At 41.3% G+C, this 26,353-nt stretch overlaps 1 protein-coding gene across 3 annotated transcripts in view; it reads left to right on the top strand.

Moving 5' to 3' along the window:
- rptor (regulatory associated protein of MTOR, complex 1) overlaps positions 1-26,353 on the top strand; it is a 133,092-nt gene that overhangs the window by 54,665 nt on the left and 52,074 nt on the right. For all 3 annotated transcript variants that reach the window (XM_079159845.1, XM_079159846.1, XM_079159844.1), the window contains exons 8-12: positions 4,985-5,044; positions 14,435-14,535; positions 16,370-16,514; positions 22,298-22,373; positions 24,149-24,250. In XM_079159845.1, the coding sequence (XP_079015971.1) occupies positions 4,985-5,044; positions 14,435-14,535; positions 16,370-16,514; positions 22,298-22,373; positions 24,149-24,250 (484 nt within the window). The remainder of the gene's footprint in view (positions 1-4,984; positions 5,045-14,434; positions 14,536-16,369; positions 16,515-22,297; positions 22,374-24,148; positions 24,251-26,353) is intronic.

Genomic DNA, 26,353 nt, shown 5'->3' with positions numbered 1-26,353 from the left:
GGTTAATTTAAGCGAGCATAATCACATAATGAGGGAGAACGCTGTGGTATTCACATTCGTTGTCTACAACATCAGGAGGATACGTCCGTTCCTCACCATGGATGCAATTCAGGTTGTGGAGTAGTCGAGACGCTTTCTCTCTCTCTCAAAGGGGAAGAACACTGTCATATTCATATTTTAGATGATTTCATGGAACATACTGAGTGTGATATGTGTCATGATTATTGTAGGTCAGTGACAGAGCAGATCCACTTTGAGACCACCCAGCAGTCCCCCCCCCCCCCCCTGTACATGACTGATAGAGAAGGTGACTTGGGACAGAAGGCTGATTGAAGGAGTAATGAGCTGTGGAAGACAGCTGGCTCCTCAGGGACCAGAGGGGAAACCCTGCTCCGCCGGTTCCTCCTCCTCCAAGCACCAAGGGAGCGGTGTAGTTGTTTCTCCGCAAAAGATCCACTTAATTTCCATCATCAAAGTTTAATATGTTCATGGCACTTTACCTTCTCCTCTCTGCACACTCTCGCTTTCTCCTACTTACCGATCCAATTAAAGTTTGGCCACCTTGCTGTCGTAATAATCCTTCAATTTCCTCTTCATCTCTGAACTCCAGCCGTCCTGTACTTCTGTCAGCATCCATAGTCATTGGTGCATCCCAACGTTTGACTAGTTTCCTCAATAAAAAAAAGCTAACTTACGATTTATTACTCTGAGGGTGCTCCGATCAATATCTTTGGGACCCATCACCGATCTCTGGGAGCAGTATCGGCCGATAACGATTGGAGCAGAAGAGAAACTAGCAGTAAACTTGTCAAGCGGCAGTAAATGTACAGCGTATATTGCAGTTTGTCCATGAAAAGCTCCTCGATGTGCTTGAGACGCGAGCATGTACAGAGCCGGTGCAGACACATGCATAGATTAAAATGAGTGTACAGGTTGCGTGAGAAGTGCGAATAAAAAACGTGTGGTACACTTGCGTGGTAAATCCATTTTAATAGCACGTAGATAAATGATCTCGCAAGTTTTGCGTCATCTGATCGGTTCTTCTGATCGGCCTTTATAGAGTCCAACGATTAAACTATTTAAGATGGATGTTGGCCGATAAGAATCAGTGGCTGATCCATTGGAGAACCGTTATTATTGTCAAAACAGTTAAAGGTGAAATGATCCACTTGGAAAGTTGTAGTACGTCTCACCTCAACCATCCATTGACCATATGACTTGCAGGTATTTTCTTCCCTGAGTCGTATACGAAAGGATTATTTTCTTTTAAAACATATATCCTGTTCAAATTTACATTTTTGTGCTGAGAATTCGTAGCCACACAAGCAGACTTGTTTCTAGGGATAGCGATGTCAATTGGTCAGCCGGTTGTTTCACCACTTTGTTCCGGCCTAAAATATCATCAAGAACTATTTGTTTAAATTTCCATGACATTTTGAACAGACATTTGTGATTCCCAAAGGAGGGATGACTTTGGTGATCCCTTGACTTTTCAGGTAGAGGCACCAGCAGGTTGACGTGTTTGGTTTGGAGTAAAATATCTAACTATTCCTCTATAGCATTACCAGAAGTTTTCAGCTGTCCGGGGAAATATTTCAACTTTTTACGAGATCGATCGGCACAAACCATGGTCTCCAGAGGATGAACCCGTTACTACCAGGCAGATTTGAGGATACTTCTGCAATTCAGCCCTTTAGGACAGACCTGTAAAACCTTTTTCACAACACAAACAAACTGGCTTTAGCTACCATTCCAGACTTGGGGCCCTATTTTTTGGGGGGGCTGTAACGATCAGTGCTGTTTGGTATTTTGCGGATGTTGAAATTTGCTTCGCCTCTCTGTGTGGTATTTTATTGCTCAGTGCAAATGCCTTTAGAGTCAAACAGCTGGGAGGTTTTTTCAAATGAGGTTCCACAAAGACAGAGTTTTGGTATTTTATTGAAAATTGACTTTATTGTGAGAACAGACTTTTCAGAATCACATCTGTTTTGGACACAAATCACTTTAACAACATGAGCAAACAAAATACAAAAATACATATCATTGTTTCACACTCGCCAGCAGTAGATACATTTAAATTGGCATTAAAAAATACAGATTATTGTGGTTAAAGCAGTCTGCATGTATTTATATATGAAGGATTCTTACAGTATCTGTTGTCCACATCTGCTTTATACCGTGTAAAAAGCTTGTCCTTCAGTTCATTAAATCCCTGCAGGCATCTGATGGCAGCAGGACACATATGTTGATAAATCTGCAGCTAAAACTGTAAGAAGTGACGCACCAGAGCGCAGTGTCATTACGCACGACCGTCCACCATGTTTACCGTCATTAGATCAGGCCGCTACCTCTACAAACACCAGACTGCTCTGTTATAATTTGGTATTCTGTTGTTTATGCAAGAAACATTGGATTTTTGGAGCCCATTAATCCTGTGTGTCACTGCCTCCTTTCCAACTTTCTTATTGGCCAAAGTGAAATTACATGCTTTATTCTTGAAACGCTGCTGTGTCACATTTTACGATATGACGTCACTATTTATGACGTGAGTTACAGAACAAATAAAACTGAAATGGCACAGGAATGATAAAAAGCTGTATGTCCCCTATAACTACTGGCAGACTGATTCTTTTTAGAATTATTTTCCAAGCTTGACTCATTTCTAAAAAGAGCTATTGTTTGTTTGGCAGTGTCGTCCTTTGGGTTGTTAGAATTTACCCCTGAAGTGACATATTTTTCCTTTGGATGGTATGAATGCAGCTCTAATTAGCAAATACTAGATTGAAAGCCTTCTTAGGCTGAAGTGCATTCAGCAGGTATTTGACAAAGGCTAGTGGGTTTTAGGTGAGACCAGAGTGAGGACAGATCTAACAAAGATACCGCACAAGCCTCCATAAAAGCTCTCTCAACCGACCTCACCACTCATTCAGCCTCAGCACTTATATCCTGTTGGAATGCACTGAGGTCTGTGAATTTATACATGCACACATCTGCATCGCCGTCTGATTCCCCTCTTGAGTCCATCACAGGGATGCATTTTAGCTTCTAGCTGCATACCATGGATTGATACCAATTGTATACATCGTTCGCATATTCTTCATGGACAACACATTTTTCATTTTATTTACTTGCGCTACTTTAGTGTCATTGCTAAGCTGTAAACGTATTCACTTGCTGTATGTTTTGGTGTCGGACAACTTTGTAGCCCGAGTAGTATTGACCGATCACGGTTGAACAGTCCACATGGAGAGCACAAGGGCCGGAACGCATTGGCCGAAATGCAGTTTTGCAATTTAGTTTTTAATTAGCTCTCTAGTAAACTGTTTATTGAGTAAAATGGCTCCTTGTCAAACAGACCGGTTGTAGAACTCGTCTCTCAACTCCGTCTCCATTCTTGGATCTCAAGTTGCTAATCGGACAGTGAACAATGACCGGCACACGGAAGAGGAAGACTCGGCCCAGATAGCCGATGGGTTCATAGATTGGATGTGACCAAACACTCCTCTCTCCTCCTCTTTCTTATCATTCTATCTTCAACATCTCCTTACACAGAGGTTGGGTGGAAACACGCTCTCACTGATGCAACCTCATGCTTGGTCTGTGGTCTGTTTACTTCGGCTCGTCTGTTTCTGCCAGACTCCATTTTGAGTCAATCGTCTCTTCTTATGTTGGGGAATTCCCCGAAAGACAAAAACATAATTCATAATTCAAATGAAATTCAAAAGTAAACTATCTTGGATTGTTTTGTATTTGAGAAATGATGAAATACGAGGTGCTGGCACATATCAATGCAGATTATGTGCATTATGGCAGTTTCTGATGATTAAGACTTTAGAACAAGTTGTCCTGGATACAGACTCTGTTCCTAGAGTGCCTTGCACACTCGGGGCCCATGCTGTTCTTATAGGAGACAGTAAGTCTCTCTGGTGTCATGTTTTCTAACGTAAATTCCCCTCCAGGCATGATGGTGGCTTCAATTGTTGGTGGAGAAAACTGAATCACTTATACTCCATAACCTCATGATGCTTTATACATGACGAGCTGAATTTGAAAGCTTTGGGACAAGTGTCAACAGAAGAGATTTTAGTTTTATGCCATTTTATTTTAACTAACTAATTTAATTAAATCCACTGATCACTAAATTCAGTCAGGTCATATTTTCTGCTTCCTACAGTCAGAACTATTTCAGATATCATAATCGTGACTTAAATTAGAATTGTTACAGACATGGGGGCCGAACACACCGAAACAAGTCGCTAGACAGGCTTCCCTTGCAAAACCATTGGTTTCCTATGTTACGGCTCGCCTGGTGGGTGCTCCTCTCTCGCGCCGCATTTTTCAGGCGTTTTTTTAGTGGCTTATTAAAGTTAAAATATTCTCAACTTTTCAGCGTCAGGCGAGGAGAATGAAACAAAGCGTTCAGTAAAGGTCAGTTAAGTCAAACATTAAAGGTAGCCCGGTAACTCGTGTGTTAAGCGGTGGTTCTCAAACCTTTTCTGTCAGTCCCCCCTTCAGAGGAAGAAAAACATTTAACTACTCAGTTAAAGTAACTTTTTTTTAAAATGTTAATCTCCAACGCTCCAACGTACATGCACACTCAGAGACGCACGCCTTCTCTCCTCCAGGCCTCCAAGCAGCAACCTGCTGTGACTTACAGCTGGCCCGACCTGTCAGAGCTATCCATGCACAGTAAACAATAACCCCCGTGCCAGACGTTTCAGAAATATATGACTGTGTTTCCTGTTGCCCGCCTCCTCCCCTTTGACTGTAATTCACCCAAAATACACTTATCAAAGTGCTCAGTGGTTGTAATCTTTAAAGCTCTCATTTTTCATTTGAGTGTTTTATCTGTTGATTGTCTCTCGTAGGTCGTAAAATCTGTACTGTAGAGGCCAAACGTTTTTATTGCTGTAGTCTGTGAGCACCTCTTGTTTTCTGTCCAACTCTTATCAGCAGCTTTTCTTTGTCTGGCTTTCTCCCCCAGGTTTTGTATGCAGAAGAGTGCCAAGCTGGTGCCAGGGGTGACGTTAGACCTCATCGAGAAGTAAGTGGCATTCCACCGCCATCCTAAATGAACAAAAAACCGCTGTCGCAAGTCTTTGCCTCTTTCTGTCTCTCTCTCAGGAAGGTGAAGTCGAGAGAGATCATTATCCTGGTTTCCTCGTGTCTGTCTCTCTGTCTGTTGTTTTCCATCCTGCAGGTCCAATTCTCTGCCTTTTTGTTTTCCCCTTCACAGCCAAAGCAGCAGTAGTTTGGCAGATTTAAAGCTCCGCATTTCTTCTATAAACCTCCGGGTGCCAAGCGGCTGAGCGTGGAACATCTCTTGCTCTTAGGCACACACTCTGAGTGATATTAGTGCTTAATATGGATTTCCTATCTAAACTTCCAGTAGTTTCACACAATCATCGGGGGTCGTTTTTTCTTAGCCATAAGAGCGATGAAAGGTAAAATGACTCCCATAAACTAAGTTGGTTGAGGAGGTTTAAGAAGTAGTTAGTAATTCAGAAGCAGACTGTCATATCTCTCTTTTTAGAAAAGACCTTGAGGTGCTAAACTTGAAAGTGGCTCAGCAGTCTCTTAACGTTTGCTGAAAGGTGAATCATTTTTTGTCACATGCTCGGACACAGTTTGTTAGTGCATGTACACACACATGACACACACACACATGCACACACAGAACATACACATCCGTACTTTCCACTAGAATTTAATTAGTTTTTGGCTGAGGGTTTGTGCAGAGACACCGTGAGCCTGTCCTGTGTTACCTCAAGTGTTTGTGTGAATGTGTGTGGTTCTTCGGACTAACAGTGGTGCACTTTTACTTTCCTGTCCAAACTTGTGTTTTATGTGCTCTACTTTGGAGAGAATACTTCAAATCTAGTGCTGTAAATTCTCAAATACAAGCCTATATAGTACCTGAAGCACAGCCTATTTGTTGGGGGGAACAGGCTGTTATTAGAGTTCTTTATTTCAAATGGTCCCATTTTTTATATGTCGTATCGTAAGAAACCTCCCCATTTTTCCTTTGATTTTTTTCCTGCTCCGGTTTAGATTTGCTGTTGTTTGCAACAGCAAATCTTTTTTTATCAGTTTTCTTGATCAATTCAGTATAATTTACATTTTGCAGCATTAACTAGACAGCACAACATTAGAGTTATGTCATACTCACCAGTCGGCTGCTCTGAGTTTCCCTTTTTTTCCACTTACCAGCTAATTCCAGTCACTTTTACTTTGCAGTTTTTTCATCCTGTAATAAGCTGCTGCCAGTAAAACGTAACATTTTCTGTACAGATGTTTTACATTTTAACAAATCCGTCCACAGGCTGAAAGGGAGAAACAATTTCCCCCATCAATGTGTTTTTAGCTGTTTATTAAGGACCAACTGTCATTTATTCATTCTAGACAGGATTATTCTGTATGTGCCTTGTCCATTTATTTGAATACCACCTTTTATTGCAAAATATGCGGCCAGTTGTTTTTTTTTGCCCAGATTTACAATTTGCAAATTCATGTTTTATTTGTGTCTTTTTTTATGGTTTGTTTTTGTTTTCAACGCTTTGTCCATCAAATGCCAAATCTCCAAAAACGGCAGGTCATATTTTGGATTAATAAGGAATGAAGGGACTCACTATTGGTTTCCTCGTTACATTTAACATCTCAGAAACCGATTATTGGAGAAGTAATACATCTACTTACTTTGATTTAAGGCTTTTCAAAATCATACTAATTGATCTAATTGATTAAGCGGATCATTTTTGGGGAGTTAACATGTTGACTCTCACATATTTCCTATGTTTCAACAACATTCACGAGGATTATTCATGAATTGAACAACATCTCTCACCTCTCCGCGTCTTATTTGTCACCGTTCTTCCCTTTTTTAATTATCTTTAACAATGGAAACTTCCTTTGATTTTCTTTTAACCCCATTCTGCCGATTCCTTCTCCATTCCTCCATTCCTTCTGTCAAACACCACTTTTGTCCAGGAGATAAGCATTGCACAGAAAATGCCTTAGTACTGTACATAAACCTACTGCAGGATGGGAAACCACTAGAGCGATGACGAACGCCTTTGAAGATTTTTTTGCCTTCTCAACCTCGCCAACATCAGTCGTTGGGTTTGACATCATTGAAGCTCGCCATTCATGCTCAAGTTCTCATGTCCTCTTCAACTATTATTACTTGGATCACCAGAATAAAGAATGGGCTTCTGTGGCGAGGGGGAAAAGTAATTTATGAACCGTTTGCTGTAAGGGGAGTTTTAGCACCCACAGACGTCACACTAGTTTACGGCAGAGACGGCGCTGGGGAAAGAATGCTCACCGTATCTCATCTATTCTTCCGTTAGGCATGAATAACACTGAATAGAAACATCAGACGTGTTTAACAATGGTTTGAAATCAGTTTGACATCAAAAGAAAAAAGCAAACATGGTGTCTTACAAGGACAAACAAACTGTGATCTGAATTCAAAGCTACAGTCACCAATCCATCAATCATTCAATCAATCAATCTTTATTTATATGGAACAAGTCATACATCAAATGAACTTCCGAGTTCTGAACATAAACAGTCAAAAAGAACAAACATTTAATCAATAAAACATTTCAATGAATAAAGACATTTAAAAGAGTAAAATAAAGTATAATAAAAGTATTAACTATTAACTCAGGCTTTCAGGCAGGCCGTTGGATAAGCAGGGGCCAGAGTGGCTAAAAGTGGCCTCAGACCCAAAGAACAACTAAGAGACAACTATCAGAGGACTTGAGGGATTTAGTGGGTACATAATCTCTATAAACAGATTCTGCATTCACATGTAGAATTTGTAGGCAACGGACACGATTTTGGCATCGTAAGCGATCTGGTTTCCGTTTTAAGTCTGCGTAGTATTGACCGATCACATTTCAAGCAGTCTTTGGTTGAATGCAGCTAAACAGTCTGTGTGGTGAGCAAAAGAGGCAGCATACATTGGCCTAAATATAATCTCCAACAGGTATCCAGTGCAGCAATTTCAGAGCAGGTGTAACGTGTGCTCCCCTTCTGGCCCTGCTCAACACACAAGCAACTGAATTTTGCATGAGTTGAAGTTGATCTACGGCTTTTTAGGAAGGCAAGAAGGTAGAGAATTACAATAGTCGAGTCTACGAGTGTTAAACCGTGCACACATTTCGCAGTATTCGCCTGAGAGAGGAACAGTTACACTGGCAATACTTTTCAAGTGATAAAAGGCAGTTTTGGTCATGTTCTGGGCATTGAAAGGTAAAGAAGAGTCCATGATGAGACATAGGTTGTTATCCTTGTGCCTGGGACTGAGTGCTAGTGACTTTAATTTAGAGGTCCGTTTCTTTCTCAGAGCCTTTGCTCAAGTACCTCAGGTTTGTCCAGGATGAGCTGATCGCTCTGATTCATCCAAGCATTCTCAAAGCGTCTCCAATACATTTGTGGTGGGCTCGTTACCTAGTCATACACAGGCTGTGTTTTATAGAAGCCCGTGCACTGCTCTTTGTGTTAGCTGACTGCTTCAGACATAGCAGGTTTGTATGTTAATAAGAAGCCTGTAAGGTTAAGAGAAAGAGTTGAGCAGCAAAAAAGTGCTGACCTGTCGGTATGCTCCGCCGAAATTGGATTTGAGAAGTTGCCAATTCCAAACGGCATTGAAAAACTAATAAAATGTCAAATTAATTTGATGGATGACCTCGAATTGAAGTACAAATGCGGAAATATGAAAGGTGGGATTTCATACAACAATATGAAAGCAAATTGAGATTCTGACAAAAATATTTCCCAATATAATAAAACCCACCACCATGTATCTTACATGTGAGTCCATGCAGATTCAACAGCACTCTCAAAACCACATCTATTTCATAAACAGAACCATAAACACATGGGAATGTTAGTACATATATGCATTGATACATCAGTAAGTGCAGCGGTACATGATTAGCAGAAATCAGTATGGAATAAGCCGTGTGTTATGGTGAGGATACAGCAGCAGTGTTGATCGCTTTTGGCTTTTTAAAATGTTCTCTCTAGCAACTAAAAGGCACTAATTTGGACGTATTGGACCTTTCAGAAAACTCTCTCTTGTTATGTGGACTTGGATGTTTACAACCGCATTTACAAGTGAGAAACTGTTAATCACGGTGACTCTGACGTGACATGAACGCAGCATTACATCTGACTAGAATAGAACACGTAATTCACTAAAATGTCCCAATTCAGTGCTTTACTTCCTGCCCGTGATGTCTCAGCCCTGAACATGACTGAAGAAGGTCTTTTCGTTTTTAATCAGTGGGGGTTGGTGGGGTCCATGATGCTTAAGTTGCGTTTTTTTTTTTTTTTCCATTGCATGTCGTCCAGAGGGCTAAATGTTGACTCAGCTGAAATCCCACTGAGATAAATAATGGATGGTCTCAGAGCTCATAAAATGGAACCAAACACACTTTCCATCTCACCTCTCTGCTCTATGAAGCCAAGTCAAACATGTTTTCAGGGAATGCTTCATCACAAAAGGAAATATCACAGAAACGGCAGTTTGAACAATGATTATATTCTAATGATATTAAAGCTTCTTGCTCAGGCACAAACTTAAACCGCTCTGATGCTGCCTTCAAATCCCTCTTGTGGTATTCTGAAAAAACTCAGAGTTCATGAGTTCTGATATGTTTGCTGATGTTTTCAAAAATAGCGGCGGCCATGAAAGGTACATTTCTGTAGCTGGTTAGTTCATATATCGTCGTATAGAATTTCTCTTTATGATTCTATAAGTCTGAGGAACACATTGATGTACCCAATGGCCTCATCTTTTTCCTCTGCCATTGGGACTTTACATTTCCTGCACTACGTTACCTACTAGCTCGCTTGCTAAATTGTTGGCCTGGGTGGCTTCTAGATGCCAACGGTAGCGTCCGTGATGCCGTTGTCTTGTCAAGACTTAACCATTTGAACACCAGGCCTATTGTAGACACAACTTTGCATGCTGTAACCACACGTTCTATGTATGTTTCCTAAAGTGCAATCAACTAAAAATGTTTTTGTTAACTTAAAATGAGACCTTCGTATCTACATAGCGAGCAGGTCCACTTCACGGAGCTGGTCGCCATATTTCTACAGCAAACCAGAACAGACAAACCAAACATTGACTCTTGATAGGGCCATTCACAGCCTGCCACATTACTTCTCTTACACACTTGCCTCAGGGGAGAACTTCAAGGTAGTAGTTCTGCAACCTCATCGCAAGATGCTGCCAAATAGTATACACTGCACCTTTAAGAATACTTTCAAAAGTTGACACAAGATGTATAAATATTAAATTGTGTAATCCTGAATAATTCCAGGTAGTCAGTCATCTACTCTAGGGAATATTTCACCGAAGTATGAGTCCAGCCCATTTTTAAACCGCATGTATATCAGCATCATGATAGCAATTTGTTAATTTTTAAGAGAAAAAGATGCAATTACAAATTCATCTGCTACTTGAGCACAACGGACAGCCCCCATCAAATACTACAGTTTATGTCTTTTTGGAGGATCACCTTAAACACACCAGCTTCTGGTACACTGCCACAGTTTGACATAATAAGTTAGCTGTAGCTACAACAATAATTTACTTGTCAGGTGACTTTGTAGTATCCTAGCAGCAACAACAACAACACAAGAATCACACAAATTGACTTTCTTTGGAGGCTGCAACAGAGAGATGCAGGGCAGCTGGTTATTAGTCAGCCTTTAAAACATATCTGGGGTGATTGGTCTCAAATAGAATTCAAAGCATCTTTTCCTTTCCTCGGTCATCATTTTCTGTGTCCAAATTGCACATGTGTGCATGAGCTAATGGCTAATGGGCCGTACACTCACTGACCATTTCTCATTGGCCACGGGGTCACACCGTCTAAAGGTCAAACACAGTTGGAAAGCATGTATCGAACACTCACCGCCCTGGAACTATTACAAACATTTGTTGCAAAATGTATTCAACATAATGTCAGTATTGAGTTAGTCGTGTGCTTTTTGATTTGTTTATTAATTTGATTATTCCTCTGTCTATCCTCCATCTGTGCATCCATCTGTCTCCGCTTCCCACATACATCCAACACACATTCTGGTCGTATCCAATCGATAAAAAGCCTTTTAGAAAAGAGAGTCACGACGCACAGAGCGTGTGGATTCTACCTGCTTACAATACGCTCCATCTCCCTCAAGCTGCAGCAGCTCTCACTGTTTCCCTCACATTCGATCGCTCACAGTCTCTCTTTTGCACACACTCATCCCTTCTTTTTCATCTCTCATGGGGCTGACACAAGTGTGGTTGGTTGATCCCTATTCACAGCCTTCCCCTGAGTCTTCCACAGCGAGTCCCCATCACCCAGGTGGGCAGGGCCGTCCCCTTAGTGTCTGACATTGTGTGGAGCCCTGCTGTGCTCGCTCACCGGGGGGGTGTCTCTAAAGTTAGACTCCATTATTGAAGGAATCATATAACTGTGATTGCATCTCAGCATTAATAATGCCGAGGAGATCCTCTATTGATCCTGTAAGGAAATACTTTATCTCTCACAGAGAGATGTTGGACAAAGCGTCGGCTATAAAGCAGAAACCATCGGGGGAGGTAGACATCTTTGGAGCAACAGCGTTTCCCTTGTATAGAGGACTTTGTGACCCTGTTCTTGTATCCAGACATATTCAGATTGTTTATTGATCCAGCTGAGGTGAGAGTTGGGAGTAAGGCATTAGGCGCTATAAAGCACCTTTTTATATTTCTGCCCCGTCACTATCCCTGGTATCGAACAGGACACAACCAGTAAAAGCAAAGCCGGTGCCCCACAAGCAGTTACAATGCAGCTCACTATATGAGGCTGTATTTACTCACATGCCCACGAGCTTGCTTAATGTCCTACATCACATAAAACAGCTGACCAGCAGCGCTGCACTGTGGCAGACATTAAGACCTCTGATGGTCTCGCTTACGTAAGTAGGTCATATAGACTCCAGAGGCGTCAGTTTTAAATTGAGACTGTTTCATAACCAGTTAAGAGTTCCTTTCAGTAACTTTAAGTGTTTTCTTCAGCGCCACGTTTAACAGGATAAATGAGTATAAAACACACTGCCCTGTTCACACATACAGGGAGATGAATTGTCATTTCATCATAAATAAATACAGTTGTAAGTTCTTTAACTTTAACCCATGTTTTTTTAGTAAATACTTTTGTACTCTTACTCAAGTAGTTATTTTTCTGACTACCGTTTCCTCTAATTGAGTACTTTTTAGCCTATGTTGACTGAGAGAGTTCATCAATGTGAATGAAGTGTAAGTTTTAGTTTCGGAGAAACACCTCCCACTAAAACATACTGCATCATTGACTAATAGACCAATAATAGTAACTAATACATATAGACTAGTATTCTAAAATGAGAAATACAAGTTGCTTTGCAAAATATATAATTACTTTGAATAACTATCACCTTAACTATTAATAAAACAGGATAAAATAGGACAAGAATCCTTGCAGGTGTTTTGATGGATTGACTCAAGTCTGGACATCTTTTCCATCAATCAACAGTATTTGACCATCCATTTACCAATTCACCATCCATTTACCAAGTCACCATCCATTTACCAATTCACCATCCCTTTGCCTCCTCAAATATATTACACTGGATACTGAGCAAGGATATGAACTGCTGAGTGTTCCTCCTTAGTGCTGACTTGCCAAACACCTTTGGCAAGCACTCAAAAGCGCTCAGACGCTGGCTAGCCCTCATGGTTATACAGTGGGCTGGTACCTGCCAGGAGTTTCACAGCGTGCTATTATTTGTCACTTAGAGGTGGAAATGGGAGGTTGAGGGCAGGAAAAGGTCAGACTCTCTGGGTGTAGTTATAAGTCATTTATTGGGCTGCTGATCAACTTTACGTGCCAGCTGCCGGACTTTGGTGGTGATTACACGCTGTAGAGGTATTTTCTAATTAAGCAAGTCATGTATTATTGTATAGTAGCATATTGTGAGTTATTGTTCGATAATGTATACAACTATATTTAATGCTTCTATCTCAAAACAAAGACATGTTCTTGGCAGTGCTCCGGTGCACCAGCTAATGATAATCAAACCACAGTGGAGACAAAATGTTTGACAGTGGGTGATGACATTTCTGGGATGTGGAGAAAATTGTAAGAAAATACTGAAATATGTCAATGTTCTGCAATGAATGCAACAATTTCGACCCAATCATACCAGGCCTCTATTATTTAACAATCACAAGGTAGCCACGCCCGAAAGCAAACCACGCTCTACTCTAAATGGGACCATCATTTACTAAATGAACTTCATGCTACAGTAGCTTGTAATATGTGTGAGCCAGCTGGTGTTTTGCCCTCATCCTCCCATCTTATCTCACAGCTTTACATAATGTTCGTTAAAAGGAAGACGTCAAGATGTGGTAACGGGGATTTTCTTGGCTTTGCAACAGTGTTTACTGTCATGTTGTTTTGGGGTCTGTCTGAAACGCATTCTCCTGCTCTCATTTCCAAAGTGCTCCTTCTCTCGGGTCCCGGAATAACTACAGTCTGATTTGAAGTGCAAGACTATGAGCGGTGGTTTTCGTACAACTATTAATAAGACCACTATTTGCTCGTTTTTTCAACAATTTGTCACTTGACTTCACTCTATTATGTTCTTCTCCAGCCTCTCTTTCCAACTTATAGAATATGACTCGAGCAAACTGGAACCAAAGATGTTCCATGTTGTAAAAGGATAGCAGCTGTGTCTTGAGTTGACCTTCTCCCCAGTTGTTGTTGTTTTTTATTTATTAAAATGCATCCATTTTGATGCTATTTTCCACACTAGCAAATCATTACGTTGCAAATATAATTAACTTTTTTAAAAGTGCAAATAAATCGATCATTTATATATTGATTAGATTATAATGCCTGAGGGAAAAAAAGGATCTTGAGTCATTCAGGTTATGGGAAGAGCTACTGGATGAGTTTCTTACAAAACAAGTAATGGCCAGATGACCGTTGGTAGTTTGCTGAACTGCAATACAGAATTTGTTAGCAGAGGTGGTAAATGCTGTTGGTAAGACAGAGTTGCAGTAAGTATTGCTCTATTTAGCCGCTGCTTCTGGGATCAGTTTATCTCTGTACTTACATCTCAGATATATCTAAACGAAATACTACATTCTTTCTCTACCTGATGTTGCTCTGTGTCTCAACTCTTGCCCTACAGTACCTCTTGTGTGTATAAGTACACATGAATATTCAAACTTGCACTCATTGTTGGTCTCTCTGAGTAAGAGCCTAAGTGCCTGTAAAAGTAAATTTAATCAGATGTGTTGTGATAATACTACTGGGCACTTTGTGCTCTGAGTCAACTCTGAGACATACAGTGAGTGCGGCTGACACACTGCCATCTGTGTTGTGTTGTGTGTGTGGTGCAGGATCCCCGGCAGGCTCAACGACAGACGCACTCCCCTCGGAGAGCTCAACTGGATCTTCACAGCCATCACTGACACAATTGCCTGGAATGTGCTGCCTAGAGGTGAGGCTTTACATATGCGACTTGTTTGAATAAATATCATGATTTTATTTTCCATAGTTGCCAATCTGACAAAAAAAACAACTGTTTACTACAACTTGGGTTTTATTTTTGTAATACGACGAGTACTAGCCAATGAGAGGCAGAGTAGAACGGGTCTTCATGGAATGCAAATGGGGGAAAATACAAATTAAACTCTCCTAAATAACTCGCTGCGCAACAGTCAATGGCTTTGACAGAGGTAATTTGGCATGCAGATGATAGGGCACTTCAAAAAACGTTCTTACTTACTGCTAATGTGCATTTGGTTAAGCTATTAGCAAGCACGCCTCAGGTTGCCTACCCCCAGGTAAAGAGGATTCTGTGTCGAATTTAGTGTTGAATTAGTCCGTAGCGGGCTCATACGGAGGAGGAATGGACCAGTTCTAGAAGATGGTCCCGCTGACCAATAGATGTAGAGACAAATACATTTGTTTCCAGATCCAGTTACTCGGTATTTCAGGTGTGGATAAGGAGACTCGCCCCGCCTCGGCTCCACTTTTTAATCAAGAATCCACTGTTTCATGGCACGATGCCAGACAAATCAGTCGACCTGAACTCAAACTGAAGTGAAGTGGTCTGGACCCAGGTCAACACTTACTGTATGCTCCTCAGAAACCTATGGAAGACATCCCGAAGACTACGTCCATGTTTTATACAAGCTATGGTAAAGACACACCAAAGTTTTGAAAACAATCTTTATTTCAACATTTCAAAAATGAAATGACCGCCGTGTTTCAGCTCACAGGGAGTCCAAATTAGGGCACCTTATAAAACCAGTAGTGAAGCATCAGCAATACTAAAACTTTGAGACGATCCCTAGTGGTTGAAAATAGCAAAGGTGTTGATATAATAAGCCAGTAGTGCAGGTCGGCTCCTCAAATGGAGATTCATTGTGTTTAGAGTGTCTAGCACAGTAACGGGGGGTATCATTTTCACTGTGACTTTGAGTCCGTAAGAGCAAGTATGCTCACACACACATACACACACGACTAACCATTACCCACAGACCCTGCTTGCCCTGTTAACAATACTGAATACTGAAATACTCTTCTTTTCTGACATGCAGTTATCTTTTGCATGCAGCCCATACACTTTCTCTCATCGCTCACCTGTCTCTTGTATGCAGCACACATCCACACACAAGGAGGCACACACACACACATGCACACTCAGACTCCCCTGAGACAAACTGTACCCCAACTAGAATAGAAATGTGACAATGCTGATGGCTGCCAAAGCCTTTTAAACCCTCGTGGCTCTGCTGTTAATGAAGCAGCCCACATCAGAGAAAATCCCTGTAATATAGGCACTGCACACTTAATCCACACATACACACTGTTGCCTCACACACACACACACACACACACACACACACACAATAGCACAAATACTTCAACATTTAAACAGCAGAACATTAACAGCAGGCACAGGAGTTGTCAGACACTGTCTCTCATATAATATCCCGACTCTCACACACACGCACACACACACACACACACACACTGACTTCCTCACACAAACAGGGGAATCACAATCATAAGCCAGAGATTGGCATGGCAGTGGCCCGGCCCCATTAAAGAGAATTAGTGAATGCATTAATGAGCTGATGGAAATGTGAGCACAACCCATCTGCATATCACCGTCCTCTCTATTCTGTAAGCATACACACAAGCTGACCAGTTTGCTGTAATTAAACTTCTCTCTGTTACTGCAGTTTGATTTTCATTCACTCACTCACTTCAGTACCTCTTGTGAGCCATGATGGATCATTTCTTGTCTGTTTTTCTGTCCTTAGATTTGTTCCAGAAGCTGTTTCGCCAGGACCTGCTGGTGGCCAGCTTGTTCCGCAATTTCCTGTTAGCAGAGAGAATAATGAGGTCGTACAACTGTACCCCGGTCAGCAGTCCCCGTCTGCCCCCTACATACATGCACGCCATGTGGTAAGACACACAAGCAGAGCCCGGTGCTTGATTTCCTCCACACAGATGCCATGGTCTTGTAGTTAGTGGTGTTTTCTAAATGGTTACTTTTAAACAGCCATGTAGAGATGAAAAAATGCATTTAACTTGGCCACTTATGCTCAATTTGCTAATGTGCCTTATTAGCCCAAAAGTTATGGCCTTATTTATTGTATGACAACGTAGTTTGTGTTTCTGTGGACATTTGGTTTGGTTTTGTAATTTGTCTTATTTCCAGAGGTAATTAGAAGAACAGACCATGTTTTGCCAGTGTGACATATTTATACCAGTGCTTGCAAATCTGCTTTACAAAGCTCAGTAATACACGTACTCACAGATATGAATATCAATCTTGACGTTTAGCCTAGCTTAGCATCTGGAAGCAGAGGAAGCCAGATACATTTTTTAAGTTACCTTTTGTTATTTTACAACATTGCAAAACATACCAATTTTAACAGTTGAAAGGTGTAGTCTTCCTCATTTACACCGATCGATTCAAGTGAAACAAGGACAAAAATGGTCCATCACCCATTTAAACACACACGCCAGTGTATTACGGTACACTTTCCCCCATATTTCAAGCCACATTTTTCATACTAAACAGAAAAACTAAATTAACTGCTTTAATTATTCTCACAACTCAAAATAAATGCCGTTGAGGAAATGTGAGCCAAAAGATGTAGGTGTTTTATTTGCTTCTGCAAAGCATATGCATACACCTCGTTCATGCTAAGTATAATTTCCATGATTTAGTTTCCTGGTTATCTCTGTATCTTGACTGCCAGTGTTGCTGTGTGTGTGTTGCAGTCTGCTCACATAGCAGAGGCAGATATTGCAGTGTCTTCACTAACAGCCTCAGTCAACCTGAATGCCATGAATACACACACAAGACAATATGGAGTAACAGCATTGCTGTTTCTTCAACCGCCCACACACACACACACACACACACGCATAACCCGCAGCCAAATATGTCCACCTTTGACTGAAAGCTACAAAATAACACCTGGCGTATATTAAAAGACTCTGTGAGGAATGTTGGTAATCTCTAGCTGTGGTAGACATGTCAGATTTAGCTTATAAACAGTGGTTGAACAAAATATAAAACTGTACCAGTCAACAAGAAATCTAATATTTGTATGAGTAAACAATAGAAATCTAAGAGTTACAGTGTTCCTTTTACTCTCACAGTTTTTAAGTTACTTTTTGTTCAATTGTGAAAAAGAAATATCAACTTAACTTGCTAACACGCAATACAGTACCTTGTGCTTAGAGTGCATACAAACTCACCTGGAACATTTTTATTATTATTATAACAAACACTTTGACACAATTATCCTGACGGGAAAAAACAAACAAAATGTACCTGGCAAAACTATTTTTTCCCACCGGTTTCAAAGATAAAGAAAACGCTAGGGTTGGTAATGTATATTTTTAAAAATATATACATTATTTACATTTACATCCCGACAGCAATCAATAAATCTAATGCTCTGACAAAAAAAGAGGAAGAAATTGGATGCCTGTTGCTGTCTAAGGACTGTAATAAGCCCTTCCAATCATTTAATTTGTCCCGAGTGAAATTGTTGGATGGACTACAGGCCTACTTAGCTGCCTTCCTGTCTAACTCAAAGGACTCTGGCCGTGCCCTCACTGCCCGTTGCAGGAGTCTTCCACAAGCTGCTGGCTTGACAGCTGTGAGTACTAACAATAGTTCATTGTTTACGTTCATAATGATAATTTTAGAGAGTGGCTTTGAAGGACGGGCTGTCAGTGTTGCTGACATTCTTGCTAGAGTCTTTAGGAGCTAGTGCTGCTTGCTACGTTCATTGGAAAAGAGTTGGCATCCCCAGGCTGGGTTTTTTGGTTGGATACTTTCAAAACATGGGATACTCTTGCTGGTTTCTCCAATGTTGCCAACCCCAGATTTAAGGCACTTAGAAAGGTTTGCTGGCGAAAACCTTTTTCACTTTTTCACCTGTTCTTAGGTCATAAACACCGGAGAGAAAACCATTTACATCGGACTTAGAAAATGGATCACCAGACTTATTTGTTCTCACTTCCGTAGAGGTTCTTGCACTGTTTTACATTTTACTACCATCTCTGATTTGACCTCAATGTATTCCCATTACTAGATGTGTATACAGACTCACAGAGGTGCTGAAAAGCCAACATTATCTCATCATCTATCTCCCTTTAGTTACGCATATAATTCTCCCACTATCTATTGTTTCTCTTCTTGGTCGTCTATAAATGCATTCCTCCATCTCTCCCACTCATTATCTGGCTCCTGGAAAAAAACCAAATAAATAAATAAAGAAGCTCTCTTCGCCTCGAGGAGCGACTTGTTGTGTAACACCCTGGCGTCACTCGTTATAAAGAACACTGCTCCTTGCTCCTTGAACAAGGGGCTCTCTTTCTTGCTCTTACCCATTATTTTAGATTGTGGGTATATTGCAGTGTTTACCGCCAAAGAAATTGGGAGTTGCACTTTGTTTCACAGCAGCACATGCAGTATTAAGGTGGACAGAATAACGACAGAGAGGTGTTTTAAGAGGGTTGGAAACAAGACTGAGAGAACGATAAAAACAAGGATGGAGAGGGTGTATTAAGCAATTTGGGGGCTCGTTGATCGATGCTAGTGCCCAAACACAAACAGCAATTGTTATTCAAATGGAGCAGAATAGCGGAGAGCTTATAAAGCCCGGGCTGATTACTCCCTTGTGGGCAGTTAAAGTGTGGGTGTGCATCTATTTTATACGTGTGTTTGTGAGTGTGCGTCGCTGCACCACTCTCTGCATGCAACAAGGAAAAGAGCTTAGTCAGCCACCAACTGGTCCCCCACACTCCTCTGTTGTCGGCCGTCCCCTCATCTCACACACCATGCACACGAAGACAGACAGGTTTTGGTGATGAGTTACTCATTCGTATTGGCAGGCTCATTCCAGTTAATGCTGTCATCACGAATGGTGCAGCAGCCTCCTCCCTGTGAGCGTGTCTTTGCTGATTTGGCTCCTCTATCTGCTTGTTTCCTCATCGTTGGATTACATAAGCTCCAATACGGATTGGATATCTGTTTGCAAAATTTCTACACAGGTTCCAATTTCAGTACTTCAAGTTTTGAAACCCCCAAAAAATACCTTTGTAATATTTTGTTGTTGAAGGAAAGCACTTTTGGAGATTTCTTTTTAATTATCTATTAATGACCTTTTTTTTCCTGTCATCTTGATTTTGTAATGTAAATGTAAAGGCTTATTTTAAGATTTCATTATTTCAGTGTTTTCTATATCTGTGGATATCTCGATATGACCTAAACATTTACTGTGGTACAAAATAGGAAAAAGATAAGATCATTCTTCAACATCCAGTTCTACCTCCAACTGTTAAATAAAATGTACGTATTTCAGTAGGTAACGTACTTAACCTACAAACTAGGTAGTTTTGTTTCGATTCATAATGTTAACTGCATGTCTAAAGCTGCGACCGTAATTCTGGAGAAAATAGGCTTCCCTTGAAACATTATTGAGAATGCAGCTTTGTTGTTTGGGAATGTACATTTTAGGAGACAGGGTTGTAAAAGAATAAAATGCAACATAAAATAAATGCAGGCCAAAAGAGAACAAACTGATAAAAGGTAAAACCAAAAGAACAAAGTAAGACCGAGTGACAAAAGGTATTTTACTAGAGGATGGACACAGAATCAGCAGCTATAAAAGTTCAGTATTATATATATATATATAAGTGGCACCACTAGTTCATCACGTAGAAAAGCTCCACGACATGTGATGGAGAGATAACAGGTTTCCTTTGAGAGGAAATTATTTGCTTGGCAGTGGTCAATCCAGACAACACAACATGATGTGGGCACCATCACAGACAACGTCTAAGATATTTGAATCTGACACTGTGTGTTTCTTTTCTAATCAGCCTTCAGCTAATATTGGAGGAGTATAACCACCACACCCTTTCATATGTTGTTCCCACACCATAAACCTACCAAAGGGTTACTGAGTCCAGTGTGTAAATTACTTTCCCTCTCAATAAACAACTACCAAATAGACGATATAGAGTAAATTGGCATGTTAGTGATTTTGATGCAATGCCGTATGCAAGCACTTCCTGTAGCAGATGCTCAGCAAAAATGTTACGCAATATCACGCAAAATACTACACTGGCTTTGCATCTAGAAGTAGCATGCATCCTTAATGTGTTTTAAAGATGAATGCAATGAAAAAATATACAACATGAATACAAATACAAGCACTGATCTTTGCTTCAAATCTGTTGGATAATCTTTGGTTCAACCAATGTGTATTTTCTCTAAAGTCAAACCGCTATATGCATAAAGAGTAGCACCTGTTTTTAATAATGCAGTAATGTCTGTTTAGCACTGTTGACATTTTTTTCTGGAATACCTGCTGCAGTGGCAGCTGAATTTATAATTTCTCCCATTTAGCCTGAACTTGTACCAGATGACAACTTCCAAGTTGCTGGAATGAATTGCCTCTTTGTTGACTTTCAGAACAGTTTAAGTGGTTGATGGAGTAAACTTTCCGTCTACTTTTTCAGTTAGACAGCAATGTTTTTTTCAGCCACATAGTGTTCTATATTTATATTGAGTGACAGCAGTTGATCAATTGTAGCTTTAAATATTAAATTGCACCCTATTTTCCCATGTTCTTTTGGTCTAAGTAACTAATGGGGACACCGACTTTTAGAAATTGGTCCAGTATTGAGAGAGTACACTGCAGCTAGCAGCCGCTAAACTTCTGAGTGAAGCCTATAAAGTACAAAGAACAAAGACATTCCTTCTGTCCTCTGTCCTAATAGAAACACCAGTAACATTGGGGCTTATCAATACTCCCTGGTAATTTAGCACCAGGGCCTGTTTAATACCGGGTTTCGATACGCATCCCAACCTTAAAATAACGAAAAAATGCAAATGGCTCTCGCCAGAGAGAGTGTCCGTTCTGGGCTGCTGTAGAAACATGGCGGTGCAAGACGGCGGACTCCGTGTAGGAGGACCATCTCCACGTAAACGAAAACCCTACGATTCTTAGTTTCAGGGGATTATACACTAATTAATTCATAGTTATGAATATTCTATTCCAATGCGGTCAATTAATCCCCCTTAATGTTACACACTGTTCCTTTAACACTAATAAACTCTATTATATTGCTCACAGCTTATGGGGAAAGCTGTTTAAGCAACAGAAAGAGTCTCTGTGAACTCCATGACATTCGTTCAGCATCACATTAGTGCATCTACTCTGCGAACGTGACTCAAACTCTGACTTATACTAACCGAGAGGCAAAAGCCCTATCGAGGCCCCCGAGCTTAATGTTCTAAAAGAAAAAAGAGCGAGGGAAGTGGAAGGAAAGAGAGAAAGACGGAAGGACTTGAAAAGCTGTGAAAAGGTTTGTTACAAGTTACATAACCCCATGAATTAAATATGATGACCATGAGAGAACGCTGGTGTTTAGAAAGGGATTAAAGGCTTCTTGCTGCCCTCTCCAGGACCTCGAACTGGGAATTTAAAGAGACGTGTGTGCACAGGGAAGATGCGAGGAAGCAAACGTGAGCTGAGGGGAATGAGAGTGGGAAAGGGAAAGTCGTGACCAAGGGTCATAGTGCTGGAATGCATTTGTTTCTGTTTCTTCGGGTCATAATGTAATAATAGCAACAAATGTGTTTGGTCTTGAGGTTATTCCTTATGGTAAATGTCGTAATCTTGATGAAGTTTATGTGTATCACCTCTCTACAGGCAAGCGTGGGACCTGGCCGTGGACATATGCCTCTCTCAGCTGCCTACCATCATTGAGGAGGGCACCGCCTTCAGAGTAAGTGTGTGCGTGCGTGCGTGCGTGCGTGCGTGTGTGTGCGTGCGTGTGTGAAAATCCACCCTGCAGAGCTTTTCAGCTTTTCTTGAAAGGTGTAAAGTTGTTCCCTGGTTATCTAGCATTGATGAATGGCTCTTATCTTGGACCTGTCCACCGCTCGACGCCTGTAAACATCAACAGTTCTTGTTTGCACTGCAAGTTCTCCCCCACCAGCATCTACAGCATCTCTACTAATCTCTCAAACACACACACACACACACTCATTCCCAGTGGATAACATTGTGAAACATCAGGTCTAATAATTCAAGTGTAAGTGCCAAATAAAAAATAGTTGCTAAAACCACTGGCCCCTGCACTTTCAGCCAGTTTATTGTTATATGTACTGACACGGCAGGGGACTGTGATGGAGATGCTGAGTGTAATGGAAACACGCCGCGGGAGGCTGATTGAACTGATGATGACTTAATATATCTGGGTCAACAGAAGACATTTTTTTGTGCGTGAGCTTGTGCAGACACGCACTCAGCAGATGCTAGACGGACCAGAGAGCACCAACATGTGCTTTGTAATCAGAAAACTCTGACAACAGAGAAAGTGGGACCAGAGCGGCTTTCCTTGATGTAGCACTTTTATCTGGGCCTTTTCTCTCCTCCACCCCGGCCCTCAGAGGTGGACATCTTCTCCATTGCTCCCCTGGGGGCAGTTTTCCATCCCCTACCCTCCTCCCCTTTTTCCTGCCCTCGGACCGAAAACACTTACCGGCACCGTAATTGAGCCTCTGTGGATCACTAAAAGAAATCTTCCTTCTCTGTCTTGCTCCATCTTTCAGGAGCCTTTAATCCTTCTCTGATGTGCTTCAACTGTTTACTTGATTTTCTTGGTCTTTGTCACAACTGATTTAAGTCAACAGAAGATTTTACAGATTCAGTTTTATGTTCTTCTTTTGACGATTGAGTATTAGCAGCACTGCACCCTTACTATCCCTTAAACCTACTTTTCTTTCGCCATGTTGATATAAAAACTGAAAATAAATGTAGAAAAACATATATATGTTCCTTGTTTCTCTTAATATAGCCTCCAGAAACCTTGATTAACTCATATTTTCATTTAAAGTTAATAGAGATGCTGGAATTGAGTTTTAAATGAATCCGTAAAGCACAAGCCCTTTGTAATAAAGATGCCAATACACCATTATGTATCATAAAGCATCAACTAAAGATGATTTTAAGTAGGCTTAGTGAATCAATACAGAGTTTACATCCCAAAATGCAACATAATACCAACTATCTGAGGCAGCAGCTCAATCTCTAAACTCAACTTATCTCCACCACACAGCACTTGTTTTATGAAACCCTGAGTATGTGAGTGCGTTGGTTTGATTATGCATAAATTAATTTAGCAATTCAGCCGCAAAGCGTTGATATTTTCCCACTCTGCATCAATCAACAGTCTATACAACGCTGTTGTAATAACTATTGCAATATTAACACTCGACATGATCGAAAACTCTGCGGCCAGCAACCAATCAATCAGGCAAACTGCCGTGGCAGCGGAGAGAGGGGGCGGGAAGGTGATCATGATAGATCAGGATTTATGTCGTTACTGCAATGCAGTGTCACTTCTGAGCTCATTGTGTCAGAGCTCTCATGAAAGGATAAGCTAGTCACTGCAGACTGGTTCATTACCACCTGTGAGTGTGTGTGTGAGAGAGAGAGAATGACTAAGCACGATAAATTCTTTAAATCATTTTGTGTGTGTGTGTTTCGTGTCCTCAGCACAGTCCCTTCTTCGCGGAGCAGCTGACAGCGTTTCAGGTGTGGTTGACGATGGGCGTGGAGAACAGAAACCCTCCTGAGCAGCTCCCAATCGTACTGCAGGTACACACACACGCACGCACGCACGCACGCACGCACGCACGCACGCACGCACGCACGCACGCACGCACGCACACAAACCTCCAGTCTCTTTCTCTACTTTGATTATATTTTCATTTCATTAGCATGACCTGTAAATACATAAATGCAAAGCTTACAAAGAGAGAAACAGGAGATAAAGGGGGGAAAAAAGCGATCATGATTTTAATATTTGAATGTTTAAAATGAATTCTAAACAGTGAACTTGAAAGAAAATGATTATAATCAGAATGTGACCTGGGGCGGTTTGCAGCCGAGTGTGAAGAGGTCGAGATGAGAATCGGTACCTCCAAGTTGGAGGCCGTGGTTCTCTGCCGGAAAACGATGGCTTGCATGCTCCAGGTTGGGAGTGAGTCACTGCCCCAAGCGAGGGGAGTTCAAGTATCTCGGGGTGTTGTTCACGAGTGAGGGTAGACTGGAGCGTGAGATGAACAGGCGGTTCGGTGCGGCGTCCCTAGTGCTGTGGCCGCTTTATCAGACCGTTGTGATGAAGAGGGAGCTGAGCCGGAAGGCAAAGCTCTCGATTTACCAGTCCATCTACTTTCCGCCGCTCACCTATGGTCATGAGCTTTGGGTAGTGACCAAAGGAATTAGTTTGTGGATATAAGCGGCCAAAATGAGCTTCCTTCGTAGGGTGGCTGGGCTCAGCCTTAGAGATAGGATGAGGAGCTCAGACGTCTGGAGGGAGCTCAGAATAATATCAAAAGGGGCCAGCTGCGGTGGTTCAGGCATCTGATCAGGATGCCTCCTGGAGGCCTCCCTTTAGAGGTTTTCCAGTCACGTCCAACTGGTAAGAGGCCTCGGGTTAGACCCAGAACACGCTGGAGAGATTACATATCTCGTCTGGCCTGGGAACGCCTCGCTGTTCCCCAGGAGGATCTGGAAAGCGTTGCTGGGTGGATGGACGTCTGGAACACCCTCCTAAGCCTGCTGCCCCTGCAACACGGCCCCAGATAAGCGGAAGCAAATGGATGGATGGATGGGCGGACGGATGGATGGATTATAATCGTCAGATATCTATGATGGTGAACTAGGGCCATTGTATTGCCGATCATAGACTTACATTTGTTCCAAACAGATAAAACATGAATAAGAAAACTGCGTAACTGTTCCCTGGAATAGATGGTCTGTTTAAAGTGTATAAGAATATTTCTGACGTTTTCTTTAAACATTCGTCCCGGACCTCATCTTTTGTTTCTACATTCATCTCGTCCGCCCACGCCTGTTTAAGTCCGACCCCGGAGTAACCGGATCAAATATATTTATGGCTTAAAGGGACTCATCCTCGTTCAAGATTTCAAAGATAGGCATCTGCTTCCTGACATGGTCACAAATTATAATAATAACTTTTAAATCAACTTTGAAAACTTTTAGGATATATGGGATATTGTAAATAGCTCGTAACTGTACAAATGATGGAAACCTCCCTTTAAAAATATAGGTCCCATATGTTACCGAAACCTCCAAGTGAGGAAAAACCAATATCATTCAGGGCAGATCCACACAAATTTGTGTTGAAATCTGCAGGAGGAGAGCTCGTTACCACTGAGCAGCACAGTCCTGCTTGACTAAATAATGGAGCCGACGGCTGTTATCAGAAGTTTGATTGATGCTTTCAAGCTCTGCAGAGAACCAAACACTGAAGAATTTAGCCATCCTAAAGCAATCCTTGTTGATTCTGTGGTAATTCAGCATTATAATTATGATTCACTGTGCACTATGAAAACAATTTTTAGTCGTAGTCAATATTGATGGCTTTAGGACCCCTGATTACAGATTTCCATAAAACCAAAATAGACAAACTAAAGTGAATTGTAGAGAGTAAATATGAAATACAGAATAAACACATTTGATTAAAGAAAGTGCCCAGCTGTTTTGCTTTCTTCACTCTGTCTCATATGTCTCATATCTCTATGTTTTGTATCATTACGTTTGTCAGTATTCACACTCCAATACACTCCTCTCTTTATTCTGTTGTGCTCTGTCAGTAGCCAACAATCATTAAGGTAATTGAAGCCTATATATGAATGCTGAAATGACGTTTCTTTATCAGGTAGATGAAGCCAC

This window comes from Pholis gunnellus, assembly GCF_910591455.1.
Source record: "Pholis gunnellus genome assembly, chromosome: 5".
In the NCBI taxonomy this organism is placed as follows: Eukaryota; Metazoa; Chordata; class Actinopteri; order Perciformes; family Pholidae; genus Pholis; species Pholis gunnellus.
This window is presented reverse-complemented; position numbering and strand designations above follow the sequence as displayed.